Consider the following 17,523-nt stretch of genomic DNA (forward strand, 5'->3'; position numbering starts at 1 on the left):
GACTGTTGTGAATGGCCATTTTTCTGCATCATGACTTGGTAACAAGATAAATGTATCAAGATCAGCATAGTGATTAGAAAGAGAAAACTGCCTCATAACTTCTTAGGTGAAGTAGATTCAGATCTTGAGAACATCAAAATAGATTCACTAAAAAAATTAAATGTACTGTCTTTGATTTATTGAACACAAGAATCTTCAAATTAATATAGTAAGGTTAAATTATTCTTACGTTGTCCCAACGTTTAAAATAGATCTGCACAAAAACGTCTCAAGCTGGAGTGGAGCTCTCAATGGAACCTTTCTCCGATTTTAAAAACCAGCGTCTAAGACGTTCAGATGCCTTGTTGACCTACAAGAAAGGGTAATTAAGTATATATAAGACGTTCAGATGCCTTGTTCACCTACTATATATATATGTAGTAGTTTAAATTCTATAAATGTTGCAGAGAAGGTTCACTTTCTATTAACAAACCTGCTCATTCCAATCAGTCCTCCAGATAATGTAGGAGAGTATAAGCGTTTGCACTACAACTCCACTCAATAATCCCATCCATAAACCCTGTACGTAGCAGCCTTTATTCAGTAACTTCGAATCAAAACTTGTATAGAATGTGGTAGCAAACGTTATGAATCTGTGTTCATAAAACAGTGGTTTCCAATCGAAGGCAGGGAGAGGGTATGAAAAAATAAACAGAGACGTCTAATGCGCTTGATATTGGGTATAAGTCATACTTACTTGAACTTCCAGATGAACCACATATCCGAGTAGAATCCCGGCAGGTAGCCCAATTATATAATAGCTACCCAAGTTCACAAATGCAACCTTACTTTGCACACCAGCTCCAACAGCCACACCTAGACCAGTGGGGGAAAAACAAAACAATCAGACCAAGAAATCGCTATTGTTAGAGACTATAAAATCGTTTTCGAAGTCCCATTTCACCGATTTACCAACTTGTCAGGTCAAAATAATTCCTTGATAAGGTTCAGAATCTTAATCTCTATAAATTATTATGAGTTAAGCAAAAAAGTAACGATGGATCATGGAGTTTTCTCATTATTTACTTTTCTATCGTGAATCTCATGAGAATTGTTTCAAAGCCTTTTTATGCCAAGTGCCATCACGACCACATAAGTGACTACACTCGTCTGGGCCATATGTGGTTCATATCCATGAAAGGAGTCCCGAAGATGTTGTGGCCCTCTGGATGAGTGTACTGCACTTAGCATCAATCAAACTTCATATGTCGGTCCCCTCTCATGCTACCTTTCTTTTTCTAATTCAGCTTTGATTTGACACACCATTTTAGTTTTATCATAGAAAATAAGAAAGAATAACTTGCCTGTGAGTACAGGTTGAACACTATTAAGTAAGATGGAGAAAGCAAGCAACACAACAAGGCTTGACACAGTTTCTGCAACTTCTTCATCACTTGTAAGAAAGTGTGAAATTTCTTCACCAAAGGTTAAGCACAGAACCCAAAACACAACTCCAATAACTATTGATGTACTGAGGATAATCTTGATAGAAAATTTTGCAGCTTTAGCGTTTCCCCTTCCCAACTCATTTGCTACCCTCACGCTGCACAAAATTATTACTCAAAGTTGATCAAGTGATGGATTTATAAGCGGCTCCATAAATTAAGAGATAGAGAGAAGAAGAAAAGTGTGGAAATCGTATGTTAGCTTAAGTGTACCATGCAGCGCCAAGAAAGCCAACGCTAAGCATGAATTCCCATGCAAGGATGTTGTGGCTGAAACAGTTGAAATTAACATTAAAGCATCTTCCAACAGTTGATTTTTGAATGTACAAGGCCAAAGCAGCATACTCCAATTTTTGTAACAAAACTTACCAAATTGAGAAAGCAGATATTGCAGTGGTTGCATTCTTCATGTATCCAGCAGCTAAGATTATAATTGAATTGTACCATATTTCTAAGCTGTCAAGGATTGAATATAAACATTGTTAGAGCAAACCAAGCTTTAGCTGCCAATTATGAATGCAAAGATAAATTACAATAACCTCACAAATTCCCTAGTATAAACTTATGATTTTTAATAATAACATTGTAAAGAGAATTCTTATAATATTTTAAAAAAAATGAGAAGGGAGTTTGTGTGAAATTAAAAAAATAAATTGGATGATCTAATAATTTCACAATACCTTAAGAGGTTATAGTAATTTATCATAAATAGAAATGAAATTGAGATATGTTAGTGAAATTTAGAAATCACCAAATCATGAAACCGGATGATATGGAGAGCTTTACTACGGGCAGGATATCAGCAAAGGCAGCTTTTGTAAATCCCTTCCACGTATTTGGACACCAGCCTCCGAAGATGTACACTAACAATCCAATAACCAAAGACCAAGTAGATATGGTCAATGCACCCATGGCCCCAGCAGTTCCTAACTCAAGTTTATTCACAAATATCCAGGACAGAAGGATATGAAGAACAAAGGAAATAGCAGAAAACCATCCAACAACTTTGTTTTTTAGTTGAGCTTGTAAGTACATTTGAATGGTCAAGCTAAACACAAGATAATAGACGTAGGGAATGAACCATGGAGACATGTTTCCCGCTGCTATTGCTACATCCTCCTCTTGGCCAAGTAGTTTGAAAAGAGGAGCTGCGAAAGTGACGAGAGGGAGCAAGATTGTTGCCGCTGCACCATCAACAATCCATGATCGTTGCAAGTAAATTCCCATCATGTGGTCGTGTCTTGCTCCAAATGCTTGTCCACACAAAGTTTCGGTTGCACTAGACATGCCAATCTTTGAAAAGAAAAAATGAAGTTATCAGGAAAAGAAGGCCCGCATGTATTCTTGATTTTATAATATACATATAGATAAATTATTCATATTGTACTAAAATGCTGGTGGGATCAGAATTATCGTTAGGCTTGAGGATTTTTTGGGAGTTATAATTATCAATTAGGCTTCAAGAATATCATTAAAATTAAATTTAAGAATTTTGTAGGGCTTAGTAATAAATTTTAAGGAACACATGAAAATGAGCCTAGAATTTAGAGACTATAGTAAATTTTTAAAATTTTAGGGGGGCACGGCTTCCTCGTATGTAGCCTACACGCCACCCTGTTCACCCAGTGGCATAAGCTTCAAGTTCGAAAGAATTTTGACATAGTTTTACAATGTAAACTTATTGAATATTAAATTTGAAATGTATTAGTTTACTGTTTTAAATGGATTTAGTTAAAAAAGAAATATAAGACTGATAGTTTTGGAAAAACTGTTTAATAAAAGATTACATTATAATATTAATGGTCGAACTCAGGATTACAACTGATGAATTTTTTTCAACAGAAATGCATTTGAGAAGATTTGAAAGAACAGGAACTATAGGATGGATGTAAAATGGATGAACATATATAATAAAGTAAGAAAAAAATGAAAAATCAAATAAAAAGAAAGAAAAAAGATGCGTACATATATTCCTTCTCAGTCTTTTGGAGGACAGAGACAAGTGGATAGATGTGAAATGGATGGACATAAATAATGAATAAGAAAAGAGAAACAATAATGGAGATTAGAAAGAAGATGCTTATATACTACTTTTTACTGTTTCGAATTATTCCTTATAGCTCCAAAGAGTAAAAGAGGCATGCATGCAGAAAGAACCTACCAAAATGCCATTTATAAATCGCACTATGAAACTTTGTAGGAGAGCGTATGCAGCAAGCTCTAACTTGCCAATGTGTCCTAGAAATGCTTGGGTCACCACAATCATTCCAAATGAAGTTACTCTAGCCACCATGGCAGGAAATGCAATCTCCCATATCATCTTAGATTCCGTCCAAATTCTTGTCTTCAGATCAACATTGCTCAGTTCTTCCGGTACAAGAAGACTCTCTTGTATTGAGTTGTCCATGATAATACTATAGAAAGAGAGAGATAATTGACATCAAATGCTTGTTGTTAATTGAGTCAACAAGGAGGGAACATGAACTAGTATTTGATCTGCAATTTATCAGTTTTTCTTTCTGTGTGTGTATTTGTTTTCAGCTTCAATTCAAGATTTTCACAAAATGTGGAACAAGTTTCCGTAAAAGTATATTATTAAATTAATTATACCATATGTGTTTAATAATTAAAGTGGAACATAAGGAACAAAAAATATTAATTTACACAAGAGAGAACATTAATTATAAAGGAATATTTTCATATCTTCTAGAACAGAGAAAATATTTCCAACTCTCCTTGACAAAGTTATACTTTAGAATAACGTATAAAATTATTGTGATTTAATTTCACTTGGAAACGAGGCTATATATATATATATAGCTCTGAAAATGGAAGGATATTACTATATTTGCATGCAATGTTTTATACCATTTATCCTTTCTTTTCATTCCTGAGCAAACCTTTTCTGTGTATAGTATCGACATAAGTTCTCAGACTGCTTTCAAGTTTAAAAGAGAAAGGAAGTAATTAAGAACAAAAAAAAAAAAATACAGGAGAAGAAAAGAAACTTTAGCGTACTTTTTTTTTCTGCCTTGAAACTAGACTGGCTGTTCCCGAGAGAGAGAGAGGCTGGTCTGGAGGGAGAGGGAGAGAGAGAGAGAGAGAGTTGATTTGAGGATGAAGGTCTAGTAAAGGACATTACTAAATCGGATGCCAATTCTTCACATTATAGTGAAAACGGACCTAGTAATTCTTTCTATCTTTCATTGATGCCCTTGTTTCATTATTATTATTATTATTGGCCCGTATAGGGCCTATGGTGCCAATACCACCACTTGTATGTAAAAGTAGCCCGTTAACGGCATTCTCAGACACCCCTCATCACCTAGCAGTCTGCTATCCTTGCATTTCCGTTCAATTCTGCTTCTGCTTCTGCTGTTGATGTGAAATAATTAACCCGGGATTTTATGAATCAAATTGATGAACATAAATGGTTAAATTAAGAAGTTGTTAAAATGCTCAGTTTGATTCAAAATATTCATAATTGTTAATCCAATCATGTATTGAGCTTAAAGTTTATAGGTGAATTCCTCAAGAAAGTTGAACTCGGGTTGAGGCTTACTTTCCAAGTCACCAGGGGAGACCACAAAGGTAGTTGTTGACAAAGAGAAAGCTATGGATTTAAGTTTAACACACATCTAAACCCTAGATAAGATAAAATCATAATCAAAGTCGTAAAAGTCTGTAGATGTTTTTAAGCAAAAGTTAATTTTGTCAAATTCCACTCTTACGGCCCTTCAAATTGCTTTTGAAGTTTCAAACTATATTTAAAAATTTTTTTCTTGTTAATCTTGGATTTTAATTTCATTATTTTTCCAAAAAATATTTTATTATGGAATGTATATGTATATAGCTAGGAAATATTATAGAACTACTCTAATGTTGTAATCTTTACCTTAACTATTGTATATTACCCTACATATCTAAATAGAAAAGGTTGACTACCTAATAAGTTAAACCTTCTATTTCTCTTTAACTTGGTATCAGAACCTTAACACATTAAAACTTCTCTCTCCCTAATGGATTATGTTACTACTGACTTCTCCCTCCACCAAACTGGTGTTGTAGCACCGTCGACTGGCCATACACAAGCTGTTGCTTATGACTCCTTCCCCCAACAACGAACCACTTTTTTTGCAGAGCAGAACAATGGTTCCTCCTCTCATGTTTATGTCGCTCCTCTTCATATTATGAAGACCTCAACTCTAGCCATAGTTGCTTCGTCTAATACTCAGCAAGTTATTTTATTGAAGCCTGCGAACAACAATTATCTTTATTGAAAAATACAGATGAAGTCATATCTTTTTTGTCAAGGTATCTTCCACTTTGTTGATGGCTCTGTGTCGTGTCCTCCTTACCATATATCTAAAATTGACAGTTCTGTTAGTTCTTCTCTACACATCAACCTTTCTTTTCCTCGTTGAAAGTAACATGATCAACTTATTTTGAGCGCATTACTCTCCTCTTTTTCAATAGATGTACTGCATCTTATAGTAGATTGTCAGACCTCTCATTATGTTTGGCGTACTCTTGAGCAGGCTCTTACCTCTCCATCTAATTCTCACATTAAGCAACTTCATCGGTCTTTTCAAGATCTTTGGCAAGGTGATGCTTCGGTTGTTATGTATATGCAGCAAGCAAAATCCTTATTTGATGAATTGGTTGCTGATGGTCGGCTAATCTCTCTTAAAGATTTCAATATTTATGTGTTTCATGACCTTCGTGACGAGTTCAAAGACTTGGTAACAGCCTCGTGACCAAGGCAGAACCTCTATCGTATACAGATCTTCATAGCCATCTCCTTACCCATGAGTTTCTTCATAAGACCTTCCTTCTATCCATGGATGTCAACCCTCCTCTGTTGCTCATGCTTCCTCTGCTCCCTTCGGCCAATCTTGCCCAGTATCATAACAACCCAAACTTCAGCCGTAACAAAGGTTGTTTTCACGACAACTGGCTTCCTAACAACAATCGTGACAGCCACCAACACAGGTCTAACTTTTGTAGTTTTCAGGGGTCTGCTCACACCAACTGAATGTAGAGCAATCGACAGCAGAACAAAAGGAACTTTAGTTCTTCGTAGTGGTCTCCTCACCAGTCCTTTGAAAAGAACATCAAATGTCAGCTCAACTTCTTCTTCGGCCACACAACCCCTCAATGTGCTTAGTTTTGCAGCAATGGACAACAGCTGACTACCTATCTTATTGTTGGTAATGTTTCTACTTCTACTTAGTTCCCGGACACTAGTGCGAACCAACACATTACGCATGATCTTGCGACTCTAACCGAGTCTGCACCCTATTTCGATAATGATCATTTGCATGTTGGTGATGGTAAGAGCCTTTCCATATCTAATATTGGACATACTATGTTACATACCCCAAAACATACTTTTACCTTATCTAACATTCTTCATGTTCCTTAAATTACCAAGCCACTACTTTCTGTTTAGAAATTTTATCGTGATAATAATGTTTATTTTAAATTTCACACATCTGTGTTTTATGTAAAAGATCTCACCACCAAGAAAGTGCTTATTTTTTGTCAGAGTAATGATAGTCTCTATATTCTATCTGAGTCTTTTGCCACGTCAATCCCTCAGGCTTACTAGTCTCTTTGTATTTCTACAACTTCTAATTTGTAGCATCGTCAATTGGATCATCCTACTTCCCATGTTTTTAATTTTTTAGCTTCAAAAAATAAAATAGCTTGTACTTCTAGACGTTATCTTGTTCAATGTCAAGCTTGTCCGCTAGGCAAGTCGTCACGTCTGTCGTAGAGACCCACGGGTCACAAAACTACTACTCCACTTTATTTAATCTTTAATGATGTTTAGGGCTCCACTTCTATGTTTTCCTCTAATGCTTTTTGTTACTTTTTTTATTTTCATCAATGCACATACAAAACATAAATGGTATTATCCTCTTGTTGTGAAATCTGATGTGTTTTCTACCTTTCATCATTTTCAAGTTCTTGTTGAGCGTCAATTTTCATGAAAAATTAAATCTGTTCAAACTGATTGGGGTGATGAATATCATAAGTTAAACATTTTCTTTCAGACTATTGATAATCATCACCGGTTAATTTTTCCTCATACACATGAGCAAAATAGCACTGTTAAATGTCGTCATCGGTATATTATCGAAACTGACTTTACCCTTTTAGGACAATGTAGTGCCCCATGATGGTTTTGGAATTATACGTTTGAATCATCAGTATATCTTATCAATTGCATGCCTACTCTTGTCCTCCAAAATCAATCTCCATTTGAGTGTTTGTTTCATCGTACTCCTGATTATGATTTTCTGCATGCTTTTAGGTATCATTTGTTTTTCTTTTTACATCCATATCATGCCCATAAACTGGATTTTTGTTCATCTCCATATGTGTTCTTAGGTTATAGCTCCTCTCATCTTGGTTATCATTGTCTTAATTTAGCTTCTCAACGTGTTTATGTCTTTTGTAATATTCGGTTTCATGAAGATGTGTTTCCTTTTGTAAAATCTGAATAAATAGCATAACACCCTAACACCTCCTCCCATCCCATACATCCTACTCACTTGCCAAACTTGATTACTTCACCAATTTTCTCCTTCACTGTACCGTCGGTCCACCATACCAGCAGACCATCCAACCAAACAACCCACCGCCCCACCATGTCTGCCACCATCCAACAACACCTTAGCCCTGCCCTTATCTCACCATCTATTTGTTTCTCCAATGATCATTCTTTAAGTACAGGTTCTTCTCCTTTAGAGTTGTATTTTTTCAGGTCTGCTATTGTAAAGACTCCTAGTTCTGTTGTAGTCTCACAAGGTTCTTCTCCCGCGAGCTCCACATCTCGGTCTGGTTCTTCAGCAGACCTGAATTTAATTGTTGATCTCTTCTATTATCCTCTCCAACAGCTTATAGGTTCAAGTTCTCCTCCATCTCGTCCTACTGCTCGTCAGCATCACATGGTCCTTCATCTACGACTGTCCAAAATAGCACATCTGACGACGTCTATAGCCATGGTTGTTGCACCTATTTATCGGGTACTCTCTCCTCCCATCTATGAAAGAATTGCATTCTTTGATGCTGACAAGTATGACGCTTGGCATGGTGTTATGCAAGATGAAATCCAGGCATTGTGCTCCAACAACAGTTGGTCTTTGGTTCCTTTTCATCATTTAATGAATGTTGTTGGTAGTCATTGGGTGTACAGGATAAAGCATTATACAGATGGCAACATTGAGCGGTATAAGGCATGATTAGTTGCTAAAGGTTTTACTCAATAAGAAGGCATTGATTATTCTAAGAACTTTAGTCTTGTCATTAATTAAGCAGGCAATTGTCAGGTTGGTTTTGTCCATTGCGGTTTTGCATGGTTGGAAGATTCACAAACTCCAAATACATAATGTCTTCCTTAATAGAGTCCTTGCCGAAAAGGTCTACATGAAACAACTTCCAGGTTTTGTTAACTCTACCCTTCATTCTCATGTGTGCCATTTGTATAAGTCATTATATGGTTTGAAGCAAGCTTCGTGGGCGTGGTACACTCGTTTGAGTGATTTTTTGTTTTCTCGACATCCTTACTCGGGCTGGTATGATCTCTTGCAAACCTGTTGATACTCCTATTTCTACCTTCAAAGTTACAGTGCTGTCTGATTCTTTGTTTTTTGATCCTACATGTTTTTGTCAAATCGTTAGTGCTTTTTAATATCTCACTTTTACAAAATCAGACATCTTTTTGTTGTTAACAGAGTCTGTCAGTTTATGCATGCTCCTATAGATTCTTATTGGGTTGTCGTTAAACGCATTCTACGTTATCTTCAGGGTATGGTATCCTATGGCTTACATATCACTCACAATTCCTCCTTTGTTTTACATGGCTTTACAAATGCAGATTGGATAGGTAGTATTGATGATCTCAAGTCTACAGGTGATTACCTTGTTTTCTTGGTCATACACCGATTTTATGGAAATCAAGCAAGTAACACATAGTTGCCAGCTCCTCCATCGAGGCTGAGTATAAAGCCTTAGAAAACAGCACTGCCGAGGTTATCTGGCTTCAATATTTATTGTCAAATCTACATATTACTTCTACTTCTGCTCCTACCATTCGGTGTGATAATCTTAATGTTACCTATTTGTCTATGAATCTTATCATTCATGCTCGTACTAAACATATTGAGGTTGATCATCATTTTATATGAGACATAGTTGCCAAGAAAGAGATTAAGATTTATTTTATCTCTTCTCGGGATCAACTTGCAGATGTCTTTACTAAGTCGTTTCCTACTGTTTCTTTTACTACTTTTTGGTTCAAGCTTCAAATCGATCCTTCACCCTCAGCTTAAGGGGGCATATTACAGAATGTGTGTGTCTATATATATATATATATATATATATATATATATATATATATAGGACTACTCTAGTGTTGTAATCTCTACCTTAACTATTGTATATTGCCCTACATATATAAATATGAAAGGCTGCCTAAGTAATAGGTTATGCCTATTATTTCTCTTCAACTGTTCGACATTAGTTTTTTTTTAAAAAAAAGTTGGCTTTATGGTTTTTTTAATTTATTTTCTATTGAGTTATCACAATCTCATGATGACTTGGGCCACATGTATGATAGGTTAATGTATAAAATGCAACACAAGATTAAGCCTATCAATACTTTCTAATTATATAATTTCCTATAATATATAGAAGACAAATATATTCATTAAATTTTGAGTAGGTATATGAAAATCTAGATCAAATCTCTTTAGATGGGAAAATCTTATGGATTATTCATCCAACTAATAACATTAGAAGAGTCTGATTCAATAATAATATGTTTGTGATGTAAAAGAGGGTTAGAGGCTGAGATTTCAATAGCTTTGACCATATCTCGAAGCTTGGCTTCATGGTCTATAATACCAGTTGATATTGAGAAGATACCAAGAATAATTTGATAATGGTTTCACAAAACACCACCTATACATAAGGTTCAGGCTTTCCCAACGAAGATCCATCCACATTTCATTTGAAACTATTGTTTTTAGGAGGAGATCCCGTGACAACCAATTTAGGTTTAGGTTTTTAAAGATTAGTCCATCTAAGGAGTCCTTTTGTTAATCTTAACATATTTGAAGGGGGAAATCAGAATCTATAGCCTTCAACAACAAGTAGAGTCTAGTTATAATGAGGAAGAATAGTCCAAATGGGACCTACTTCAATCTTCTTTATATATATATATTAATTTACATTTGTTGAATACTTTTACAAGTAATCATCGTTGGTAAGTTGAAGAGCGGGTGTCTGTCTTTTCCTTAATTTGTCTGGTCACTGGTGAAGTGTTTATAGAAATTTTTAAAATTGCAAAGGGTATAATGTAGTGACATTTTTTAAAATTGCTCGCTGGCATGCCTGTGTAATCGTTAACAATTATATATACCGTATCTTTGGTTTATTGAACTCAAAAATCTTCAAATTAATATGGTAATTTGTGTTATGGTGTAAATGAAAAATTAATTGTGGATGTTAAAACTCTATTTTTTTGTTAACAAAGTACTATAAGTTGATTTTTTTTTATTTGTTGATTTATATACATGTTTTATATTTTATAGAAACAATATCATTATAGTAAAGAAGGAAACAACAATAGGAACTATTTAAAGTGTTCCATCAAATTATTGCGGTGTCCCAACGTTTACAATAGATCTGCACAAAAACGTCTCAAGCTGCAGGAGCGGAGCTCTCAATGGAATCTTTCTCCGATTTTAAAAACCAGCGTCTAAGACTTTCAGATGCCTTGTTCACCTGCAAGAAAGGGTAATTATATATATATATAGACAAACCAGCGTCTAATATAGTAGTTTAAATTCTATAAATATTGCAGGGAAGGTTCACTTTTTATTAACAAACCTGCTCATCCCAATCAGTCCTCCAAATGATGTAGGAGAGTATAAGCGTTTGCACTACAACTCCACTCAATAATCCCATCCATAAACCCTGTACGTAGCAACCTTTACTCAGTAACTTCGAATCAAACTTTGTATAGAATGTGGTAGCAAACGTTATGAATCAGTGTTAATAAAACAGTGGTTTCCAGTCGAAGGCAGGGAGAGGGTATGAAAAAATAAACAGAGACGTCTAATGCGCTTGATATTGGGTATAAGTCATACTTACTTGAACTTCCAGATGAACCACATATCCGAGTAGAATCCCGGCAGGTAGCCCAATTATGTAATAGCTACCCAAGTTCACAAATGCAACCACACTTTGCACACCAGCTCCAACAGCCACACCTAGAAGTGGGGGAAAAACAAAACAAAACAAAAGGATATAAAGAAATCGCAATTGTTAGAGCCTATAAAATCGTTTTCGAAGTCCCATTTCACCGATTAACTAACTTGTCAGGTCAAAATAATTCCTTGATAAGGTTCAGAGTCTTAATGGAGTTTTCTCATGATTTACTTTTCATGGAATCACAATTTTATCATGAATCTCATGAGAATTGTTTCACAACCTTATATGCCAAGTGCCACCACGACCACTTAAGTGCCTACACTCGTCTGGACCATATGTGGTTCACATCCACGAAAGGACGTCCCAAAGATGTATTGGCCCTCTGGATGAGTGTACTGCACTTAGCATCAATCAAACTTCATATGTTGATCCCCTCTCATGCTCCCTTTCTTTTTCTAATTCAGCTTTGATTTGACACACCATTTTAGTTTATCATAGAATAAAATAAGAAAGAAAAACTTGCCTGTGAGTACAGGTTGAACACTATTAAGTAAGATGGAGAAAGCAAGCAACACAGCAAGGCTTGACACAGTTTCTGCAACTTCTTCATCACTTGTAAGAAAGCGCGAAATTTCTTTACCAAAGATTAAACACAGAACCCAAATCAGAACTCCAATAATTATGGATGTACTGAGGATAATCTCGACAGAAAATTTTGCAGCTTTAGGGTTTCCCCTCCCCAACTCATTTGCTACCCTCACGCTGTACAAAATTATTACACAAATTTGGTCAAGTGATGGATTTATATGTGGCTCCATAAATTCAGGCATAGAGAGAGAGAGAGAGAGTGGAAATCGTATGTTAGCTTAGGAGTACCATGCAGCGCCAAGAAAGCCAAAGCTAAGCATGAATTCCCATGTAAGGATGTTCTGGCTGAAACAATTGAAATTAACATCAAAGCATCTTCTTTTGAATATTTCAGTGTACAAGGCAAAACCAGCATACTCCAATTTTCATAACAAATCTTACCAAAGTGAGAAAGCAGATATGGCTGTGGTTGCATTCTTCACGTATCCAGCTGCTAAGATTATAATTGAATTGTACCATATTTCTAAGCTGTCAAGGATTGAATGTAAACATTATTAGAGCAAATCAAGCATTAGCTGCCAATTATGAATGCAAAGATAAATTACAATAACCTCAAAAATTCCCTAGTATAAACTTATGATATTTAATAATAACATTAATTGTAAAGGTATTATGGATACAAAAGAGAATTCTTACAATATTTTTAAAAAAATGAGAAGGGAGTTTGTGTGAAATTAAAAAAATAAATTAGATGATCTAATAATTTCACAATACCTTAAGAGGTTATAGTAATTTATCATAAATTACAAGAAATGAAATTGAGATGTTAGTGAAATTTAGAAATCACCAAATCATGAAACCGGATGATATGGAGAGCCTTACTACAGGCAGGATATCAGCAAAGGCAGCTTTTGTAAATCCCTTCCACGTATTTGGACACCAGCCTCCGAAGATGTACACTAACAATCCAATAACCAAAGACCAAGTAGATATGGTCAATGCACCCATGGCCCCAGCAGTTCCTAACTCAAGTTTATTCACAAATATCCAGGACAGAAGGATATGAAGAACAAAGGAAATAGCCGAAAACCATCCGACAACTTTGTTTTTTAGTTGAGCTTGTAAGTACATTTGAATGGTCAAGCTAAACACAAGATAATAGACGTAGGGAATGAACCATGGAGACATGTTTCCCGCTGCTATTGCTACATCCTCCTCTTGGCCAAGTAGTCTGAAAAGAGGAGCTGCGAAAGTGACGAGAGGGAGCAAGATTGTTGCAGATACACCATCAACAATCCATGATCGTTGCAAGTAAATTCCCATCATGTGGTCGTGTCTTGCTCCAAATGCTTGTCCACACAAAGTTTCGGTTGCACTAGACATGCCAATCTTTGAAAAGAAAAAATGAAGTTATCAGGAAAAAAAAACTCTCATACATTCATGATTTTATTACACACATATAGATAAATTGATCATATTGTACTAAAATGTTGGTGGGATCAGAATTATTGTTAGGCTTGACGATTTTTTTGGGAGTTAGAATTATCAATTAGGCTTCAAGAATATTATTAAAAATTTACGAATTTTGGAGGGCCTAGTCATAAATTTTAAGGAACACATATGAAAATGAGCCTAGAATTTAGAGACTATAGTAGATTTTTTTAAAAAAATTCGGGGCCACGGCTTCCTCATATGTAACCTACACGCCACCTTGTTGACCTAATACTTCTTGAGTGTTTAGCAAATTTCTAGTGGTGATATATTATTTTTAATTGTTTTCAATTATTCCGTATAGCTCAAAACAGTAAAAGAGGCATGCATGCAGAGAGAAAGAACCTACCAATATGCCATTTATAAATCGCACTATGAAACTTTGTAGGAGAGCGTATGCAGCAAGCTCTAACTTGCCAATGTGTCCTAGAAATGCTTGGGTCACCACAATCATTCCAAATGAAGTTACTCTAGCCACCATGGCAGGAAATGCAATCTTCCATATCATCTTAGATTCCGTCCAAATTCTTGTCTTCAGATCAACATTGCTCAGTTCTTCCGGTACAAGAAGACTCTCTTGTATTGAGTTGTCCATGATAATACTATAGAAAGAGAGAGATAATTGACATCAAATGCTTGTTGTTAATTGACTCAACAAGGAGGGAACATGAACTAGTATTTGATCTGCAATTTATCAGTTTTTCTTTCTGTGTGTGTATTTGTTTTCAGCTTCAATTCAAGATTTTCACAAAATATGGAACAAGTTTCCGTAAAAGTATATTATTAAATTAATAATACCATATGTGTTTAATAATTAAAGTGGAACAAGTTTATATATATATAGTTCTGAAAATTGAAAGATATTACTATATATTAAACCTTAGTTGATGCAATGTTTTATACCATTTCTCCTTCTTGTTCATTCCTGAGCAAAGCTTTTCTTTGTTTAATATCGACATATAATCTTGGACTGCCACCAGATCAAAAGAGTAAGGAAGTGATTAAGAACAAAAAGGAAAGGAAAAACAAATATTGGAGAAGAAAAGAAACTTTAGCGCACCTTTTTTTTCTGCCTTGAAATTAGACTGGCTGGTCTTCCGAGAGCGATAGAGAAAAGGAGAGAGGCTGGTCTTGGGAGATACAGAGAGAGAGAGAGAGAGAGAGAGAGAGAGAGAGAGAGTTGATTTGAGCATGAAGCTGGTCTAGTAAAGGGCATTACTAAATCGGCTGCCAATTCTTTACATTATTGTGAAAGTGGACCTAGTAATTCTTTCCATCGATTCCCTTGTTTTATTGTTATTATTATGGGCCCATATAAGACCTTTATCCCTCGTGAAGCAGCAACCTGCCAGTCATGCATGTTATCTTTTTATCTTTCCCTCCGATTCCGCTTTTGATGGTGTGCCCGAACGACCTTCGTGGTCTCCTCCTCTAGCCAGCGCAGTTCCTCCATGGGACCCGAAATTCCTTAACTTTCATTCGGACTTTGATATCAAAAATATTCTTTTAAATGAAGGTATTTGTGCTTGGATGATAGTCAAAATCAGTCTCGTGGAAACGCTATTTAATCGAAACTTTAACTTTTAGCTGTCGTGACCAAGAAAGCATTGGTTTCGTCAGCATTACAAGTGAGCTAATAGCTCACCTGGAAATAATCAACTGATAATAAATCAATTAAAAAAGGATGATAGTTTTTTTGTTTGAATTCTATCATTTGTATTTTTTAAACTACATGTAAATATATAATCGGTCGGCTTGGAACCTCGAGTTTACAAACTTCTTCCCGTAGTTTAGTTATTGAAAGTAATTACTCATCCATGAATTACATCCAAGAATGTATCCATGATATAAAAATAAAAAAATTCGCCAGCATTGATGGTACTGCTGCCTCCAAGAACTACTCTTCCTCTGTAGTTTGGTACGGTGTGTAAACGCGGGAGAAAAAGAAAGTGAAACAGCTCATGAACATAATACAACTGAGGGTCAAACCCCAGGTGGCTCCTCAAAATCGACAGATCATGAGCATTAGATTGTCAGTATTATTATTATTATTTTTTCTTTTCTTTTCTCTCTTTCTTTTTATCTTCCAGGTATTTAATTAAATAATTGAGTATGATACATTTAAAAGAGTTAAGCCTTAAAGTGAATAATACATCCTGAATTTTATGTTTTATTGTCGATCTTTTTTATTATATATTTTCTATTGAGATATGTTCACTGACAACGCATCATGAAGACATTATTCTCTAGTGGTGAGAAACAATCACAATATTGCTCGGTATCTTTGAAATATACAGTAAGCTACTCCCATTAATTTGAGCATGGTAATTATATAAAATGGCTTCTTGATGAAATTGTGGAAACGTTATTCCCGTACAAGTAGTTTTGTGATCGAGACTTTATTGTGTTGCATCCATTTTTATAAGAGCTTCTGATAGAAAATGAGGGACTTTCTCGTGTAGGAATAAAGCCGGGGAGAAAGGAAGAGCGAGCAGGGAAATTTAGAAACGAACTGGAAAGCTGGGAATTAAGAAAGGAAACGTAATCATCCCTTATTCCTGCCCTGTTAGACTGCCTGATCTTCTCTGTGTGTGCGTGGGAGGGGGGCGGGGGAGAACAAGGATATTATTTTCAAAGGTGAGTACGGTTAGGGACAGGGATAGAGCCCAGACAGCAGCATATACAGATGTAAAATCTTTTATCTTTTCAACGTGTCCCACCCTCTGGATTCCTTCAAATCCTCTGGTTGTGTTAATGTCATAAACATGGTGTCGGTTGAAGCAGAAAGTGCATATGTGATGTTTTGGACTTGGTTGTGAGCCTTCGACTATTACTGGAACTCCACTTTTAGCTTTTTGAATGATGGTGATGGGAGAGGAGAAGGGGGGGGATCTAATGCTGTGAAGGAAAGAGCTAACCGAGGCAAGGCGTCAATGATTAATGGCACTGGTGATCAGGGATGCCAAGGACTTTCAAGGACCCATCGCACATGACCATTCGTGTCATGAAGTTCCATATTGCTGGGATATATAAGCATGCGTTTTTGCGAGTCATATCCAATGATTCTGCTCACTCACTCACTCTCTATCAGTACACGTTCAGGGTTACAATAGAATCATCATCATCAATACCTTTGAGGTCAAAAAGAAAGAGCCGTCGCAACAAGTCGGGGACTACATTTGTTAACCAAAAACTAAGAGTGGTCATACTTTGCTGCACCATCTTATAAGCGTTTTTATTTCTTTAGGTTTTTTTTTAATATATGTGTTTTTTAATTCATCATTATATTTGTTTTATAGGAAGAGATTGAGCTTTATAATTTTTTATATGGTTAGTTTGGTTTCATTACCTGTATTATGGGTTTAGCGAATTAATCCGATTGACATGAGTTTTTTTTGTCTTTTTTAATTGAGATTTTTTTTCAATTTCATATTCAACAATAGGTAGATTAAAAATTAGATTTCATGATTAATTTATTTCGGTTTGCTTTCTATAAAGTTATCTCGGTCTCATGACTCAAGTCGTAAGTCGCGGGTTTGTAGGGTTAACCCAGTTAACTCCAGTTCTTTTAGTTTTTTTTAATTGGTATTTTTTTTCAATTTCATTCTTCATCAATGAGTTGATTAGGAATTAGACTTCATGATTTGTTTCTATTTGCTTTCTATAAAATTATCTAAGTCTCATAACTCGAGTCACGTGTTTTATTGGTTAACTCAGGTCGAGTCATTTTATTAAG

At 35.6% G+C, this 17,523-nt stretch overlaps 2 protein-coding genes across 2 annotated transcripts; both read right to left on the reverse strand.

The window, feature by feature from the left end:
* Positions 1-143: 143 nt before the first annotated feature.
* LOC133675013 (protein DETOXIFICATION 24-like) lies at positions 144-4,642 on the reverse strand. The gene is made up of 9 exons (XM_062096278.1): positions 4,503-4,642; positions 3,646-3,898; positions 2,236-2,777; positions 1,854-1,940; positions 1,698-1,754; positions 1,344-1,582; positions 737-855; positions 473-559; positions 144-349 (listed from the first exon to the last, which is right to left on the reverse strand). The coding sequence occupies exons 2-9, from the start codon at positions 3,889-3,891 to the stop codon at positions 269-271; spliced, it is 1,458 nt and encodes a 485-aa protein (XP_061952262.1). The 5' UTR covers positions 3,892-3,898; positions 4,503-4,642; the 3' UTR covers positions 144-268.
* A 6,442-nt stretch (positions 4,643-11,084) lies between these two features.
* Positions 11,085-14,984, reverse strand: LOC133676344 (protein DETOXIFICATION 24-like). Its single transcript, XM_062098008.1, has 10 exons — positions 14,848-14,984; positions 14,691-14,757; positions 14,137-14,389; positions 13,144-13,685; positions 12,738-12,824; positions 12,585-12,641; positions 12,232-12,470; positions 11,649-11,767; positions 11,385-11,471; positions 11,085-11,279 (listed from the first exon to the last, which is right to left on the reverse strand). Exons 1-10 carry the CDS (start codon positions 14,978-14,980, stop codon positions 11,196-11,198), a joined length of 1,668 nt encoding a protein of 555 aa, XP_061953992.1. The 5' UTR covers positions 14,981-14,984; the 3' UTR covers positions 11,085-11,195.
* Between the last annotated feature and the right edge of the window lie 2,539 nt (positions 14,985-17,523).

Source organism: Populus nigra, chromosome 16, assembly GCF_951802175.1.
Source record: "Populus nigra chromosome 16, ddPopNigr1.1, whole genome shotgun sequence".
NCBI lineage: Eukaryota > Viridiplantae > Streptophyta > Magnoliopsida > Malpighiales > Salicaceae > Populus > Populus nigra.